At 41.5% G+C, this 17,673-nt stretch overlaps 2 protein-coding genes across 3 annotated transcripts; both read right to left on the reverse strand.

Moving 5' to 3' along the window:
* Window positions 1–1,196: 1,196 nt before the first annotated feature.
* LOC306961676 (uncharacterized protein) lies at window positions 1,197–12,555 on the reverse strand. Its single transcript, XM_079554520.1, has 9 exons — window positions 11,829–12,555; window positions 10,624–10,723; window positions 9,032–9,139; window positions 8,505–8,611; window positions 8,300–8,414; window positions 6,821–6,886; window positions 6,274–6,463; window positions 5,271–5,425; window positions 1,197–4,259 (listed from the first exon to the last, which is right to left on the reverse strand). The coding sequence occupies exons 1-9, from the start codon at window positions 12,011–12,013 to the stop codon at window positions 2,919–2,921; spliced, it is 2,367 nt and encodes a 788-aa protein (XP_079410646.1). The 5' UTR covers window positions 12,014–12,555; the 3' UTR covers window positions 1,197–2,918.
* Window positions 12,556–13,466: 911 nt separating this feature from the next.
* sf3a1 (splicing factor 3a, subunit 1) lies at window positions 13,467–17,642 on the reverse strand. Of its 2 annotated transcripts, none has more exons than XM_079555523.1 (16): window positions 17,572–17,642; window positions 17,393–17,465; window positions 16,957–17,063; window positions 16,675–16,867; window positions 16,352–16,603; window positions 16,199–16,273; window positions 15,965–16,115; window positions 15,685–15,881; window positions 15,436–15,553; window positions 15,033–15,340; window positions 14,706–14,945; window positions 14,427–14,634; window positions 14,123–14,274; window positions 13,877–13,978; window positions 13,722–13,793; window positions 13,467–13,648 (listed from the first exon to the last, which is right to left on the reverse strand). In XM_079555523.1, exons 2-16 carry the CDS (start codon window positions 17,435–17,437, stop codon window positions 13,547–13,549), a joined length of 2,322 nt encoding a protein of 773 aa, XP_079411649.1. In that variant the 5' UTR covers window positions 17,438–17,465; window positions 17,572–17,642; the 3' UTR covers window positions 13,467–13,546. The 2 variants fall into 2 exon arrangements, with proteins under 2 accessions (XP_079411649.1, XP_079411648.1); XM_079555522.1 differs by having other exon boundaries at window positions 14,700–14,945.
* Between the last annotated feature and the right edge of the window lie 31 nt (window positions 17,643–17,673).

Genomic DNA, 17,673 nt, shown 5'->3' on the forward strand with positions numbered 1-17,673 from the left:
CAGCTGGAGGAGGTGTGTGTGGATCAGGAAGTCTGGGCATCTCTGCTGAGACTGCTGCCCCCTGCGACCCGGCCCCGGATAAAGCGGAAGAAAATGGATGGATAGACCCTTTGGAATTTCTTACATTTCTGCATAAATTGGTCATAAAATGTGGTCTGATCTTTATTAAAATCACAAGAATGAGTAAACAGTGTCTGCTTAAACTCATACCACCCAAACAATTACATGGTTTCATATTTATTTTTTACTGGCCATGACATGTAAACATTCACAGGAGAAATTCCAAAGGGTTCACATACCTCCCACAGTATAAAGGATTAATTTCAAATTGTTCTCAATTAACATAATTCTAGTCATTCAGCACAGGTGACCAATGTTTAACTGGTGCTCCCAACTGGATACCAGTTGCTAGAATTGGTTCTACTTCTTCCCATTGGAGGTCAATGGGAATGAACGTGAGAAGTATTTTAACCTCTTAACCCCCGCCTTAACTGAGTGCATTTTGTCGCACTGTTGGTGCCTGAAGGGGAGGTAAGAGGACATTTTCTCCAGTTCAGCTTTACTCAAATCTAAAAGCTTCTTGACAGGAGAGTTCACAGCCTATGGGCCTATAAGCCTCATTTGAAAGGCCATCGTTTTTATTGCCATTGCTTGTAAACAGGTTCACAAACTAGGATTTTTTCTCTATGAACACGTGCAATATTGAACACATAAGAGACATACGACTAAGTTGGCATGCAGAAAGAATAATAAATAAATAAGATTAAAAGATACGAAGTAAAATATGGTAAAATGACAACAATTGACAGAACAACAATGGGATTGGATTTACATATTTTGTCACTTTTTTGCTCCTTTTTAGACAGACAGACAGACAGACAGACAGACAGACAGACAGACAGACAGACAGACAGACAGACAGACAGACAGACAGACAGACAGACAGACAGACAGACAGACAGACAGATCCCTGTTTGTGTCTCGTTATTCTGGTGCTCATTTTCAAGACACCTTTAAAAGAAACCCAAGTCACAAATATGTGCTCAGCAGGCGGGAGTTAACAGGTTAAAGAAAGGATTTTGGAGAATATAGAAGAAACATTGGCTCCCCCTGCTGGTTGAAACAGGCCCAACGTTGGCTTAGCTGCGTTTGTAAAACCTTTCAATGGTAATACACTACAACAGAACGAGGCAGATTTACATAATTTTATTTGCACAATTGAAATTACATTATGTGGTTCTTTAGTAACCCTGATATGACAAACACAGAACAGTGGAAAAGTTCATCAGGACATTGGCCTAGTGTTGTCTGTAACTGTCAGAAGCCCTGTCTGGTTTGCGCCACTTATCAGGAATATAGCAACAGAAAACAGGTTTCCTTACAAAACGGTTATTTTACAATTTACACAGGGGAATTAAATTAGATACAATGCAAGGAGCAAAATATGGGAGTTCGTAGCACAAACAGCAAAGAAAACTTTAGCAGAGTTAAACTAATGTGTTACTTAACATCAACTAAACGACAGCCATACGTTCTGCAAAACATTTCATTAAATTCCAAAACGACGTGTTTCAAACCTCCCATAACCAAAACTAACGGTGACAAGTATTAAGGATTGTCTGCTCTCGAAAAGGTCTAAAAAATGTTAAATGTTTGTTAAAAAAAGAATCCACACCTTTTACGGTAGTTACAAAATGTCACAGGTAGCGGTCGTAATCATCAACAAACAATGATTAGCTTTGGGTAATCTAGCAAAAAGGTACAAAAGGATTATCTTGGCACCAAAGGGATATTGAGCGAAGCCAAAAATCTAGTGTAACTGCAAACACAATTCAAACAAATGTGCACAAATGAGGGGGAAAAAAACGATTTGGGAAAAGGTCAACACTGAAATGTACTGAAGAAGTCCAAAAGCAGCAAGCATCCACTCAGGAATGTCAGTGTCCAGTTACTAAAATTGGCACAAAAAGAGAAATGCTGTGTTTTTCAATAAATAGAATGTAGTAACAATAAGGGAATGTGGCAAACCAACTCATTCAACTCAAAAACCTATCTTAAAATCAATAAACTCTTGTGGTCCACAACCCAGAAAAAAAAAGACATATTACTAACATTACCCCACTTATCACGTGAAATATACGGGGTAACGCTGCCCTCTAGTGGACATAAAGTGACTCGTATGAAGCCGAGTGCGTGAGCTCCCACTTGCGTTGAACTGAAAATGTATTAATGACTTGAAACGCTCAGTAACCGGTCTCCCTTACAAAAAGCATACAACTTCAGCAATGACCTAATAAGAGCGTCGAAAAAAAAAAAATGCAGTAACATCTGCACCATTTGCACAAAGTGGCTTGTAAGCAGTTAAGCAATGGCACTTCAGTGTAACCTGCTAGTCGAAACACAGGCAGAGTGGCGTCTACACTGGAAAGGTTTATAGAAAATACTTAGAAATGGAAGACGTGATCATTGAGACTTGGCTGGTGTGTCAGGGTTTTTTTGGCCTTTTTAAGCAGGCCACTTTCAAGAACCTGATGTCCAAAACCTAAGATGGAGGGCAATATTACTCTACGTTCTTAATTTTATAAATAAATTAATAAAGTGAACAGGATTAAGCAAAATTGAAAAGTGACCCAAGCACAATACAATTCTCCGGGTATGTTTTAGTTGAAAAGGTAACAACATTACATGGTTAAAAGTTCAAAAAAGTCGATTTTGTTTTCATATTTGTGCAATTTTCTATTTTTTTCTTGTGTGGATTAATTACAAACCATGTCAGTTACATTTTGGCACATCAATGAGAAATTCTACCTTAGGATTCTTGGCTGCCCTCCATCTCTCCACTCTAAACAATAGGCCTTTTAGAGTATTGTGACATCACTTAAACACAGCCCGCTGTATATTTAAGGCTGCTAAAGGAGCTACAGGTAGGTGTCCTGCTCTGTGCTGCTAAGGCTCTGGGTGGAGGCCTGGAGTTGGGACTCTTTGGCTGGTGGAGGAGGTGTTTCTAAAACAGGAGGGTCCGGGTCCTGAACAGGTGGTCCTGGGTCACTCTCTGGCACCGTCCCAAAGTCCACCTCTGGCACAGTCTGGGTCAGGTTGCTGGTGTGAGGAGCGGGTGGAGTAGGCGCTGGTTCGGACGGCGGAGGGGAGGGTTCGATGATCGGTGGAGGGGGTAACGGGTTGAAGGACGGCGGAGGGAAGGGTTTGATTGGCAGTGGAGGGGGCAACGGGTAAGAGGAAGGCGGAGGGGAGGGTTTGATTGGCAGTGGAGGGGGTAACGGGTTAGAGGAAGGCGGAGGGGAGGGTTCGATGACCGGTGGAGGGAGTAAAGGGTTAGAGGATGGCGGAGGGGAGGGTTCGAATACTGGTGGAGGGAGTAAAGGGTTAGAGGACGGCGGAGGGGAAGGTTCGATAAGCAGTGGAGGGAGTGAAGGGTCAGAGGATGGCGGAGGGGAGGGTTCGAATACTGGTGGAGGGAGTAAAGGGTTAGAGGACGGCGGAGGGGAAGGTTCGATAAGCAGTGGAGGGAGTGAAGGGTCAGAGGACGGCGGAAGGGAGGGTTCGAATCCCGGTGGAGGGAGTAAAGGGTTAGAGGACGGCGGAGGGGAAGGTCCGAATCCCGGTGGAGGGAGTAAAGGGTTAGAGGACAGCGGAGGGGAAGGTTCGAATACCGGTGGAGGGAGTAAAGGGTTAGAGGACGGTGGAGGGGAGGGTTCGAATACCGGTGGAGGGAGTAAAGGGTTAGAGGACGGTGGAGGGGAGGGTTCGAATACCGGTGGAGGGAGTAAAGGGTTAGAGGACGATGGAGGGGAGGGTTTGATAAGCAGTGGAGGGAGTGAAGGGTCAGAGGATGGCGGAAGGGAGGGTTCGAATACTGGTGGAGGGAGTGAAGGGTTAGAGGACGGCGGAGGGGAGGGTTCGATTACTGATGGAGGGGGTGACGGGTTAGAGGACGGCGGAGGGGAGGGGTCAGTGGGGAGTGGGTACGGATTGGGTATATCCTCAACGGTCTTCTTCATGCTCTTCTTCTTGCTTTTCTTGTCCTCCTTGCCCTTCTTAGGCGCGGGCATCTCCAGGACGATGGTGGGATTCTGCTGCAGGTCCTGCCTTCGGGGCGGCTCTGTCATCATGATGATCCGCGCGCCGTGCATTCTGGGAGGAGACTTGAAGTTCAGCTCGCCACGTTTTTTTCTCCAGCGCTTCAGCTGGCTGTGATGTTCCCGTTCAACGTCTCTGGCAGTTACTGGCACTTCCAGAATCTAATGCAAAACAAAAAAGCAATAGTGGCATTAACAAAAGTTAATCTGTATAAAATTTTACTGTGTAAGCAAGATAATAAACTTTTAACATGACAATAAATAAAACTGATCAAATTACCATATAATTTATTTTAGAAATGGACAACTTTATTTTACTATATATTTCCATGACTGCTGCTGAGTGCCGTCCATACATTCGATTTTGTGCAAATTGTAGGATAAAGCATCAGATTTCCTTTTTTTTTTTTCAGTCTGCAAATTTGATATAGAATGAGTCCAGAGCAGCAGCATGTGTCGGAAACTATGCAGCTTCCTCCCCGTTTCCACCGGCTTCATAAAGTGACCTCTTGTCAGCAAATGCCAAAAGGGCTTCCTCCTGGTGCTGTGTGTCACCCACTGTCAGAGCAGGCAGCACATAAGGACCAGCATTGTTCATTTAGACAGAAACGCGCACTGACCAGGGAGCGCAAGCAGCATTTGGCTCAATTCCTCTGTGTTTAGTTCATGAACTGTCTTCTACTGGTTTCCTCTACAGCATTTATAAACGGTAATAGCCAACTCCATAACAACAGAGGCATGTCATGTTATTAAAGGATTACAAGTGCTGGTACAGTTCACAGTCACATGTGACATGTCCTGTTTGTGAGTTTTATGGCTTGTGAAACAACTAACTGCATATTTATCGCAGTAGACCAGAAAAAACAACTGTAAAATATAGGAAAATGTCCGGAAGAGCAGTCTGACTGAAGTGTCAACAAAAAAAATGACTCAAAACACTGATTATCCTGCTGCCGGTTGTATATTATATAAGACTGCACTACACTTGTGTTGTTTGCTAAGGGGAGTGGGAAAAAGGGGCACTAAGCAGTGAATTACATGAATACATACGTACATCGGATACGAATAGATACAGTAATAAGCAGTTGATTTGTTATGACGTCCTCTGATGAGAAAAATACATAATAACTTGACATGGATGGCAGGTGGAACTTCTCTGTGCGTGAGTTGTACCTCTCTGACAAGGAAGCCCTCCTGCATGTAGCGAGGCTCTATGGCTCTGAGAATCTCCATTGTTTCGTATTGGCCTTGGCAGCTCTTTACTTTCTCTCGAGTACCCAGCATGCTCTTGAGTAGCACCAAACCAACACGGAAAATAATCTTTACACCTGGAGGGAAAAAAAGGAGGCAAAGAATTATTAGTAAACATGGTATTTATTGTTTTCAGATTGTAATATGTGATGATAAATCAGAGGATGGTCACTATTTCAGTATCTGTAAGTGGATTGACAGATTTACATTGATGCACATCAAAAGACATTATTAAAATCGCTTTCTAAATGTGGCATATATGGCATTTTGTGTAATGATAACAGTGACAATTTTAGGAGTGTTGTCTTCGAATTTTCTCAACAAAACAAGAAATTAAGTACACAAGCAGTGGACATGAGAAGAATCCATTGAGACATATTGTGACAACTCAACAAGGATTATTATAATCCCTTTCCAAAAGTACAGTCATTATTTACGGTAGGGCAAGACAAGGCGACGCTTAAACAAAGTGGTCTGATTCTGGTGACGATCTGCTTTTTTTGGGGACATTATCTGATCGTGAAGTGTTTTTTGAGTTCAGCACTATTTTCCAGGTCACTGCTCCTTTTGGTGAGTCTCGTCAAGCTCGTCATGTTTCCACTATGACAATAACATCCAGGAATAACAGATCAGAGCAATTTTGCATAATGTCTCCTTTAAACTCTTAACAACCCTAATATTTAAATGTTTTGACAAGTTTACTTTCAGAATCAAAGGAGGACACCTTCTCACAAGACAAAAAAGGTCCTCCTGATCATTTTTATTGGTGGCCAGCTCCATCTCCAACCACAACATAACATCACCACACACATTTTACTTGGCTCCTCCTACCAAAGATAAACACTGCAGGATGTTGTGGTAATCTGAAACCCAGCAACCTCCCTCTATGTGTGTGGTAAAGGCATTATTCATAGATAAGAGCTACCGTCACAGAGAAACATGTCCCAGACACGCAGCACCGAGGCCCAGGGCAGCGTCCGGGAGAAGGCGCACATGAACCACTCAGTCATGTAGAGGATGGGGTCAATCTTGTGCTTCTCCAGATGACGATAAGTAATTGGGGAAACGCGACGCAGCAATGCAAACAGTATCTCTCCATCCAATTGTATGGCTTCCTGCAAAACAAAACAAAAAACATTGTGCTCAGTATTGTATTGGAACATGATCCCAGAGTGCACTGTTGGATAAAGGAAAAACAACAGTATGAATGCATGTGGTTGCTATTGCTATGCGGTTAAGATTTTCCCACTGTACAGGATTACGCCAATCAAGTGTCAGCTTGTCTTTAATCTCTGGTATGTGAAGATTTCCTGAGGACATGTTAATAATGAAACTAAGTTGTATTACGCAATGATGATGGTGATGATAATGCCTTATTGTTTGATGCTGAAGTCAAAAGACATGAAAAATGCTTCACTAATAAAAGGAGAAAAATCAATAAAAACTTGATTTTTTGCATGCTGCAGTCTCACCAGGCCAGGGCTGTAGTATCCAGGAAGATACTTTTCACAGATTTGGACCAGTCCCCAGAATGCATCCTGAGGAAGCAAGCACAGATGATGTCAGGAATTAAATTGCACAGTTCAGCAAACTTTCACCACAAATGATACAGTCTCAAAAGTATTATTGGTAAAAATCTATTTAACTCTTAACATGTGAGCGATGCATCTTGCTCCCACGACACAATTATCTAATGCAACTGTTTGCAGAGTTGTAAAAGCTTTATGAAATTAACATCTTGACTATATATACACAGCATCTTTAATTAGAGTTGAATAATACGCTAAAAAATATTACAAAAGACAAAAAATAATGTAGTCCACTATAGGACCATTTATTCCAATCCTACTACTATAGGATTGTCTGTAGACCTGACGATTATAAAGCTTCTTAGCTTCACAGTTGAGATCACAATTTCGATTAAAGCTTGATTAATGGCTCAGCCCTATCATTAATATCGTGTGTGTGCGTGTGGTTGTTGAAAGTCGCACATTTACACAGCCCTGCTTCTGTCAGTCTACCCCAAGGGCGGCTGTAGCTACATACATCGTGTAGCATGAAAAACAAGTCCCTAGTGAAACGCGTTGGGCGACTTATGTCATGTGAAATGTAGTATACAAACAAAAGTTCCTTCTCTTTTCCTTTAAAGCAGCACTAAGTAACTCATGCCCCGAAAGGCCATAAAAGCCACTGCAGGTGTCGCAGCATGTTGCAGTTTTATACTCATTAATTGTCCGTGAGAGTAAAAATAACACGGTGAGAAAAGTCAAAGAGAGAGGGATATTGTTCATCCATTTACACAATGGAGATTTTTTTTTTCCACTCAAACTTAGCTGTAAATACTGGCTAAGTGGCACTAGCCCGCAGTTAGCTTTGCCCGTTAGCCTGTTAGCTTCTTCTTCGTGATTCCATTAGTGTGTATTGGTGACTCCTACCCGATGGCAGCGAAGTTGTAATTGTGGTTTTCTGGCCAGACACACCAGGGGGAGATGAAAGACCCCCCAATCATCCCATTAACACTTGTTTTACCCCCAGAGGAACTACAAAAAGGATTTATTAAGGTAAACAAGTTACTAAGTACTGCTTTAAGAAACAAGCTATGTGACTCTACATGTGTCCAGATTGTTATTATTTTTCCTCCCAACAAATATTTTCTACATGCAGAATATTTGGTCAGATTTTAATGCTCTGAAATGAAATCACAAAAACAAGCCTCAACAAGTGTTTGGAAAATCCATTCATCCTTTGATACTCAGAATCATGCAATACTTTTCTAGTGGTTTTAATTGATGTTGGAGTGTTACTGGGAAACCACACAGCAATTATTTTACGCAGCACATGTTTACAATTAACCAAAGCACATGCACAACAACAATAACTTCATTTGTGTGCAAACCTACTCAACTAAACGCTAGAGGAAGTCACTGATGTGTGTTTTGTGCGAGGCATACCTCCGCTGGCATATGCATAAGCAACACCGCAGCAATGGGAGCCTGGGCCTGGCAGTATCCCTCCTCTGGTCTGTACAATGTGTACGCTTTGAGAACACGGAACAGGTCCTGCTGCCTGCGGACACAAATGACAAAGGTTCAAATCAATAAGTAAAATGTCAGACCGTGTTACTGTCACTTTGAATTAGAGAAAATTGTCACTGACCCGTGTCCTCCTCGCGACACAAACATCTCATGAAACGGGAACTGTCGATGCAGATCTTTCTCAATCACATCCACCCATTTGGGATCTCCAGCTTGTCTATCAAGCTCCTGCACATAAGAAGGAGGGATATGTATGAGGCTTGACAGATGGGTTTAATAACCAGTCTAGGAATTCACACCATATCAAATTAAGCAACATAAATAAATTAGTATTATCAACAAATATAAAATCCATGTATTCCTGTAATGCTAGGGGCAATTTTGGATGAATTTATTAGTTAATTTTCTTTTGGTCTTACCAAGTAATAAGTATACACCAATAAACCAAGAAGAGATGTGTGTTTGGTGTGCAATTGTGCATGTAGAAATAACACCAATAATGGCATTGCTACAGCCACTATTGCAGTTTTGCACGTTTTCAACAGCATGCACCTTTAACGCCCTGTAGCATAGATCAAGTTTCAGTCCCTTAAACCTAGTACCAAAACAAGTCAAAAATGCAGAGGAAAAGGGAAGTGTCTCTCTGACCTGAAACTTTCCTTGGTTCTGCTCTCTTTTGACCTTTCCTCCTGAGAGGTAGAGCCAGGCTCGTCCTCGGAGCGCAGGGGGGATGCCCTTCTGGCACCGCAGCCTCACCTGAGGGACACAACAGATACGGTCAAATACTATTCTTTTGTGCTTTGTTTTGTTTCTTTGACAACACCACAACCTCTAAAAGGACACTGCTGTGGGATAAACTTAACCAGGGAACATTTCTGCATAATCTCACAGAAGCACGTAGTACGTGTTTGTTTGGTAGATACTACACAGAAGCTGGACTTAAATAGGCACAGTGTCAACACAAGATTCATAAAACAGAAGTGAAATTGACCATTCAAGAGGAACCAAGTTAGGAAAGCAGCAAAAATAATTCAAAGACATTTTGGTTAAATATAAACATATAAATTAAGGGCAGGAATGACGGAACCAACATTATGGAAGTTTTTGCCATAAGATGAATCAACACAACACACTTCATAAATCATGTTTCTGAAACAAATACCAAGTGGTCTGCATTCATTTTATTAGCACTGATGCAATGTCATTGAAATAAGTAAGACAAACATAGGGCTCGCCATTAAAAAAAAGATTAAAGAAGAAAAAATAAAACAAAGAAAACAAAGTTTTATAAAGATATTGAAAAACATAAATAATAATTTACTAGTATGATTCATGAGATGGGTTTCGACAAAACCCTCAGTTTTAACGACAAATGAATACTATCCACTCCAGCGCCATGTAACACACAATAGTTTGTTCCTCAAAGTCTATATCTCCACTATGATCTGTTGCCGCCAAAGGAAGCTGTAGAACTGTTTATTATTTTTAACCACAATTTAATCACAATTTGGTTAATTTCTTTTTAATTGCCCAGCCCTAGGAAACCACATATGACTTTTTTATGAGCTCAGACGTAACCAAAAAATAATGACACTAGTGTAATTACACAACACTTTTACAGAAATGAAGATAAACCTTTACAAGACTGTGCTACCATTAAAAACATTTGCTGCTAAAGCCACTGCTTATGTTTCTAACCCCAACCTCCAGAAGAGCAATAAGTTATACTTTGAAGTCCTTTTATTACAGAGCTGTTCCTATGAAGTCAACAGCTCCACCCTAAATGTGAGACATGGCCCGTCGTGTGATAAAGGATGGGTTGAGTCAAGCCCTGTTGCTGCTGATTCATAGAAGTAAAGCTGAACTGATAGCAGCTGACAAAACCTGCAGGACAACTGAGCAAACAGCCCTGGCAATCAAATCCTTTGACTCATTTGGTGTGCCTCCTCATGTGCACAAACTATTATTGAGAAACTGCTGTGTGGGCCTTGTTTGATAACAAACTGAAGTTCATGGCTTTCCTTTCAGCTTGTCCCTGCCTTCTGGGGTTGCCACAGCATATCATCTTCTTCTAAGCATTTAGTGATTTACAATTACACATTTTGTTTTACTGACAGCCTTGTCACAAACAATGCCGTGACTGGATAAAATTATAAGTCACTCTTCAGAGAACAACTGTATGGATGGATAGATTTGCATAGCTAACAATGCAAACCAATTTCAGTCCAGGCGGCGCTGACCTTATTGTATCTTTTGATCATCCACTTGTCCCAGTGGCTGAGCATGTCGATCCATTTCAGCTCCCTTTGTCTGATCACTTGGATAGGCACATCCTGAGCTCTGTTAAAACATTGAAAGTAACAGTTTAATCCCAAGATTAAAAATAATACAAGTATAAATGCTCCATGTTTACATTCTGTGCATTATTTACATTAAAAAAATATTGCATCATGCATAGCAATTTGCTTTTGAACACTAAAAAACTTGTAAGTGGATGAATAACACTGCAAGTTAAAAAGAGCAATAACGTGTGTCCTTTTTTGTCAGTTACCTAGGCACATATGGGGAGTTTCTGACTTGAACTGGGTATCCCTGCCCTACATTATGAATAAGGTCTACTGCTTTACAACACTGTAATTATCTCATCAGCAAAGGCCTGTAATTGCAAGGTTCAGTCACGTTCAAGGAGGGAGACAGCCCACTCTAACATTGTAAGATACCAAGCATATAAAGTATCAGAACATACATCAGCCTTGTAGCAAAGTAATTATTAAACATTGGCTATCTATAAAGACTGGAGCCAAGAGGCCCTCTAGTAAAGAGGCATCGGCGCTGTGGTTAAATAGTCTGCCAAAACTGAAGAGAAAACAGAAAAGCTTCAAGCCAGCACTTGGCACAGCTCAGTCACTTCTTCCACCGCTGTTTCTGTGTGCTGTAATGTAGGCTTTAGGTCCCCAGTGAAAGGCCACAATGAAAGACCCTTTATGTACTGAACACTATAAATGGAAAGTATGGCACTCGGAGAACTAAAGCGGCAATAAAGGAGACGGCGTGAGCGTTTTATCAACTTAAGTACAACAAATGATCAAGAGTCATGTGCCAACACATTCCGGCCGCTGTTTGTTTGGTGCATTGCTAAATCCAATCCAAAGAATGATAATCAACATTGCACAATTAAGATCATAGGAATCAAAGGAGTTCATGTAAATATAATGTAGACAGTGGACAGAGAGCGTCATCGATGTGCCACGCAGATGTGTACGAGCTTTGTTATGAAATGGCACCAAAACATCAACACTGGCACATGCAATTGAAAACAAATTACAGCTTTAAAATGCATATGATGTACATTTGAAGCTGGGAATAACCTGACATCTGCACGCAGTTTATATGAGATCATTATGTACAGCATAAACACAAAACACGTTCATTTAAAAGTACTTACGACGACTCGGAGTACTGCTGTGCCCCTCCAATGAATCCGTACTTGTCGGTCTGCCTCTCGCTGGTAAATCCATTGATTTCAGAGTCGGATCCAAAGGAGCTTTCGTCGTCCATGTGGCTGCTGCTGCTGACTGTCCGAATACTTCTCGTATCCACCGACTGGCGACCATTCTCAATGTTTGCCATTTTAGCCGGACAGCTAGCTTTTAAGTTAGCTTCAGTTAGCTATCCAGGCTAGGAAATGCCAGTACGCGGTTTTGACAGGACCCTTAAGTCAAAAACACTTTCCATATGCTTCCCGAACAAAAGCAGCCAAACAACTCCACGATTTCTCACATCCTTTAACTTCTACAAACCTGAAGCATAGTCTTCAAACTAACAAGTTGTGTAAAGCCAAACTAGCTAGCTCGCGACATTAAAAAAAACAGTTTCTTTGCTAGCTGGCTAGTTTTTCAAAGCTAAACAGCCTAAACGCTAGCATGCTAAGGCTGCTAACGTAAACTTAAGTCCACCCGTGCCAGCACAGCAAAAACTCCGTCCTTAACGCCCTAAAATCACATCAAACCCGATTTGCATTCCAAATAATATCATATATACGAATTAGAGTAGAAAACAGTGCATAAAAGCGACGCTAGTGAGAGTGGCTGCCATCGCTGTCATCCTCCGGAGTGCGATGGACAGATTTCGCCTGGAGCAAACTGTCCTGCATTGGTTGTGGTTCATTACAGTCTGGAAATTGGGCTGTCTTACCCCTGGTGGCAACAGTAAGTAGTACTTCATAAGAATAAGGGGTGTCAAACTCATTTGGATGTTGTGGGCCGAAATCCATCTTCCTCGGAGAGTCGCATGTAAACAGAAAAATACTATTGAGAAAACATTTTGCCAATAAATGAATAATAATGGGCTGTGATTTTAAAATAGTGCTGATTTGGCCAAAAGCGACAGGACTGTTATACATTACAGCTTACACTTGCACTTATCAAGCCTGTGTGACTAGTTTCTTGAAGTACACTGTAGTCAATATCATACTGTAGTCATTATTCAGTCACTCCACCCTTAGTCTCCACACAGCTGGGGGCAGACTGACCATTTATCACGTGGCTATAATGTGTCGTTTATATACCGATCTCTTATATCAGTGCCCTCTTCTGGACACATGTGGAATTCTTTGCTTTAAAAAAAAATCTAGGTTGCCCCCTTGTGGCTGAAATGAGGATTCTGGTTATGACCTTAAAAATGTATTACTCCATACAGGAATGGGAAAGAGGTTTTTTTTTTTTGCATTCTCAGGAATTTATGCTCTACAAGTCTGGGGCCAGATTAAATCATCACACAGGCCGGATTTTGCCAACGGGTTGTCTGTTTGACAACCCGTCTGTTTCACAACCCTGGGTTAGATTGTTTTCATTTTGCCCCTCGCATCAATAAAGCCTATGTCCAAGACAAGTCTGAATAAATGAAAAAAACAACAACACTTAATCAAAGAACTGAATATCTATAATTGTACAGCTCACATTCACCAAGCAAGTCACAAGACATTTAATTGAATTTCTTATTTTATTCAGTATTGACATTGTCATATTCCAAAATGTGCGATCTAATCAGCAAGCATTGACAAGGTGTTTACATTTTTACTACATTTGTTAATTTGGATATTATTTTTTTTAGCTAAAACCCACAAAAAATAAAACAAAGGGTAACATCATAGTTGGACTTGGCCTACTTCCTCCTTCCTCCTCTCTCTTTCAAAGCCAAGTGAATGATTGATCCATTGACCATGTTGTAATAAGCAAGGGAGTTGGAATCTTTGATGAAAATGCCCTGGAAAGTTGTGTTCATATCATTAGTATTTGAGCGGAGACATTCAAGACCCCAGTAACAACAAAACAAATACCTCATACTGAAGCTTCTGTTTTCCAGCCGGCATACCAGTAGCTTCATGGATCTTGACTTTAATAACAGACACCTGTGTAAATATTGTATTTTCATTAGACACAAGCAGTGTTTGTTTATATTACATTTACATGGCTCCAAGAAAAGATGTCACACCTGGTCTGTAAGATGAACAGTGAAATTCAGCACTTGGCCGTTCAGCTTCCATTCAGTCTTATCCTGCATGTTGGGCACCTGCACTTTGACAGCCACTGGACCCTGAAAGTAGAAAGTAACAGTTCAAATACATTTCCTTGAATGATTTTTGGCCAGTAGTAAGCATGAACTCTGAGAGGCCAGAGCAGGCAGTACACTGCCACCCAACTCCATGGGCCATACCACAGCACGTGTTTGTAAATGTACCTTGTTTCTACGCAGGAACTCCTCCTCTGGAATCAGGTTGTCCTCTGTCTTCATCTTTTTGTTGGCCGGTTCATCCTCGTGAGGTGGAGGGGGGTGGACTGGAGGGGCAGGTGCACTTGGAGGCTGTGGCACAGGTGGTGCTGGTACAAATGCTGTAAAAAGGGAGACGTTGATTTAAAAGTAAGGAAGACAATTTTGATTACAACATAAACCTACAACAGTTGATTCAATTACCAAAGTTACATAATCTGCTGAATATCTTAAGTTTCATAGTTATGGAATTATAAGCAATGTTTCCATTTACCAGCTGGAACCACCATTGGAGGTGGTCTTGGGGCCATGAGGTGAGGGGCTGACGGTGGCATGGGGACTACGTTGATGCGAGGAGCAGGAATCATTGGTGGCATCGAGGTGAGGACCTGCCCAGGACCCAAGCGCACAACAGGAGACACAGGCGGCCTTGGAATAACAGGTACAGCAGAAAGCAATGTGGTGCGCACTGGTGGTGGCACCTACAAAGAAAATGTCAAAAACAACTCAACATTTCAGAAAAATAATTATAGACTTGCATTCCTACCCTTACAGGTGGCCGTGATAGGGCAGAGAGTGGTGGAGTGGGTTTGGACATAGTCATGGAGGATGGAATCGGAGGCTGGTGATGAATATCACTGGGTTTGCTTGGGCCAATTTTCTCTTTTGTGTCGTCTTCTCCCACTAGTCCTTTGGCTTTGTGAATGGCTTCAATCTGCTCTTGGAGAGTAATATTGGCCTGTGCTGCTTGCTGTGTGCGCGCCATGCTTCCTGAGTGCCCATCCCATGTAACCTAGTTTCAAGAATACAGGAAATTAAGGACTTTTGCCAAAGGAACAATTTTTCTTTTGCACATACACCGTTAGATTTATTTACACACCTTTTCCTCTGGTTTTTGAATTTCCTCTTCACCAATCTTTTTACCAATAGCCGTTTCCTCCACACCAAAGATATCAGTACGCCTTTCAGCCAGTTGTTTCAGGCTGCTCTCAATATCCAGGCCAGGAGCATATACTTCATCCTCCGTCTGCCTGTCTCTGATGCTGCGATCCCTCTGCTCCCTCCAGCGTGGATCCAGCAGGCCAATACGCATGTGCTCCTGCATCTTACTCGCTGGAATCTTTTCTCCAGTAATGGGTGAGATGAGGTACTCATCTGGAACAGACACCGATGGCTGGGGCCTTGTAGCTGCAAAAAAACAACAACAAGAACATACATATTTATAATGAACATAGATAAAACTCAAAGTGTTGTGAAATAACTTGATCAAAAACATGTTCTACCTTTAGGATCATAATTTCTTCGAATAATAACTTGGTCTGGTGTTGGTGGCAGTGGAGGTGGCATGGGAGTTTCTGGAGGCAATGGTACCTTCATGCCTTCATCATCATCATCAGATCCCTAAACAAAGCAAATACAAAAAATACACTTATAAGTAATGGAAAATATTAAACTGCAATTGTACTGTACATGTTATCAGTTACATGACATCTATAAACAGCAAATGGATGTAAGATTGTTAAATTTCATACCTCATCCATATCTTGCACCTGTGTGTCTTGATCTGGCTGAGACGGCTGGCCTTCACGCCGATCTTCTCTTTCATCATCTTCATCCCCACTCTCAACCTCCATTTCCACTTCTTCACTTTCACCAAACTTCTCATAGCGCTCTTGAATAAGAATACGGGCCCCGAGCTCCTCTGGTGTTGTTGGTGGAGGAAAGTGACCTGTAAAAAGAAAATTACAATGAAAAAAAAAAAACAATAGCGGAGACATTTCAAGAACGTATGTATCCAATTGAAGATGTTACCTTGCTCATTGGGCTGAAAGTCCACCGTCTCCACCACTACAAAGTCATGCCAGTCAATTTGAGCATACGCCACACGCTCCTTCTCCCGTTCTTCCTCCTCCTTTTTCCTTTCACGCTCCTGGTACTTTGCCCACTCAACGCGGTACTTCACCTATGGATTTTGTGGGATCAAGTACTTAATCAACCAACTCCAACATGCAAGTTCACACAATCTAAATTAGTTAAAAGATTTACCTGGTCCATAACCTCTTTTGCATTCTCAGCCTCTTTTTTAAGCTTGTTAAGAAGGCCTTTTGGGGGGATGAGAATCTACAAGTGGAAGACTGGGTTAAAATACATAATTCCAAAATAAATCTCAAAAACAATGACAGACAAACCATATCTTACCTTGGTATACTGTTCCACCAGTTTGGTAAAGTAGTTAAAAAGACTGTGCTGTGGCCGCAGGAAGTCAAACTGATAATTTCTTTGCTCTTTCTGCATGAGCTGCGTAAGAAACTGACGTCCATTGCGGGCCACAAATTGAGCAGTTAGTTTCACCACATCTAGATCAAATGCAGAAATGGATGGTGGATCTGCAATGAACTCAAATTCAGGCGGGGGTTCTTTTGGAATGACCGTTTCCTGGATAACCTGCACCTATGATAGAAAAATATTAATAAATAATTTATTTATTTTCATTTTTTTACATTTTAAATCAATAATCATACTTTTTGTGGAAGCTGCTGCTGTTGCTGCATAACTTTAGGAATGGCTGCAGATGGTTCCTGTCCCTTTCCCTCTTTAAACTCATTGACTTTATGGCGATAGTAGGCATGATATGGGTCATTTGGATTGAGGAAGTTAAACTTTGGATTGTTGATTTCATTCTGACGGATTCTTGCCTCAAATTCGGGTCCATTTCTGCAAAATAACACAAGTTGTTAATCACAGCAACGTCACAAGATAAGATAATTTAATCCACAGCCTAGAGGCAAAGCCAAGTAACAAACCTGGCAACAAAGCTGGCGGTCTTGTCAACAATATTCCGAACCTCTGGAGGGGGATAAATTATGCCCACAATGGGTTTAGTGGCTGGAGTTTCCTCCACTGCATCATTCTGTAACAACAAACACATTGGATTAATACATGGTAAATGGTAAATGGTCTCAACTTATATATATCACATCAGAGCATGATTAAAAATGTCTTAAGTTAGAAACTGAGACTCAATCAATCTCAGACCATTTTCCTGTTTGTGTTAAACAAAAGTTAGCCGTATGCAAGAGCGCGTTTAAACGGAGTACTGCATCGTACATAATGCAAGGGAGGATCTTTATCTCAATCTACGGTAACTTTCAATGTACAATACCGACAATTCCTTGAAATAAAGTCCTAAAGGCAATGTTATGAACATTAGCAGAATACTAGCTAAAGATCGCAACGTACCTTGGGAGGCTCTGGGGTAACAATTTGAACAGGGCCAGGCGGCATGGTTGACTTTAGAGAAGATGGTCGATCCCTGCAAGTCAGTTGTAATACAGTTATCTTTAGCACACTATAAACAGAGGCAAGGAGTCACATCTACTATGAAAAATTGAATTATAGTGTTGTTTTAGAGTACTTACTGCGCGTTGTGCTTTCTTCGTTGCTGCTACAATGGCGGCCAACTACTTCCGGTTACGAATTTGGCGAAAGGCGCTCTGGGAGCTGTAGTAATTTCAGCTCGT

This window comes from Gobius niger, assembly GCF_951799975.1.
Source record: "Gobius niger genome assembly, chromosome: 1".
Taxonomy (NCBI): domain Eukaryota; kingdom Metazoa; phylum Chordata; class Actinopteri; order Gobiiformes; family Gobiidae; genus Gobius; species Gobius niger.

Bases quoted from the DNA above. Each gene is read 5' to 3' on its own strand.
- LOC306961676 (XM_079554520.1), bottom strand. From the start codon at position 12,013: ATGGCAAACATTGAGAATGGTCGCCAGTCGGTGGATACGAGAAGTATT. The intron at 8,415-8,504 runs GTCAGTGACAAT...TTGTGTCCGCAG, and splicing joins GTGTCGCGAGGAGGACACGG to GCAGCAGGACCTGTTCCGTG. The intron at 6,887-8,299 runs GTATGCCTCGCA...TTGCTTCCTCAG, and splicing joins TTATGCATATGCCAGCGGAG to GATGCATTCTGGGGACTGGT.
- sf3a1 (XM_079555522.1), bottom strand. From the start codon at position 17,437: ATGCCGCCTGGCCCTGTTCAAATTGTTACCCCAGAGCCTCCCAAG. The intron at 15,882-15,964 runs GTAACATCTTCA...TTCTTTTTACAG, and splicing joins CTTTCAGCCCAATGAGCAAG to GTCACTTTCCTCCACCAACA. The intron at 13,794-13,876 runs GTGTGACATCTT...ATATTTACACAG, and splicing joins CTGTTCATCTTACAGACCAG to GTGTCTGTTATTAAAGTCAA.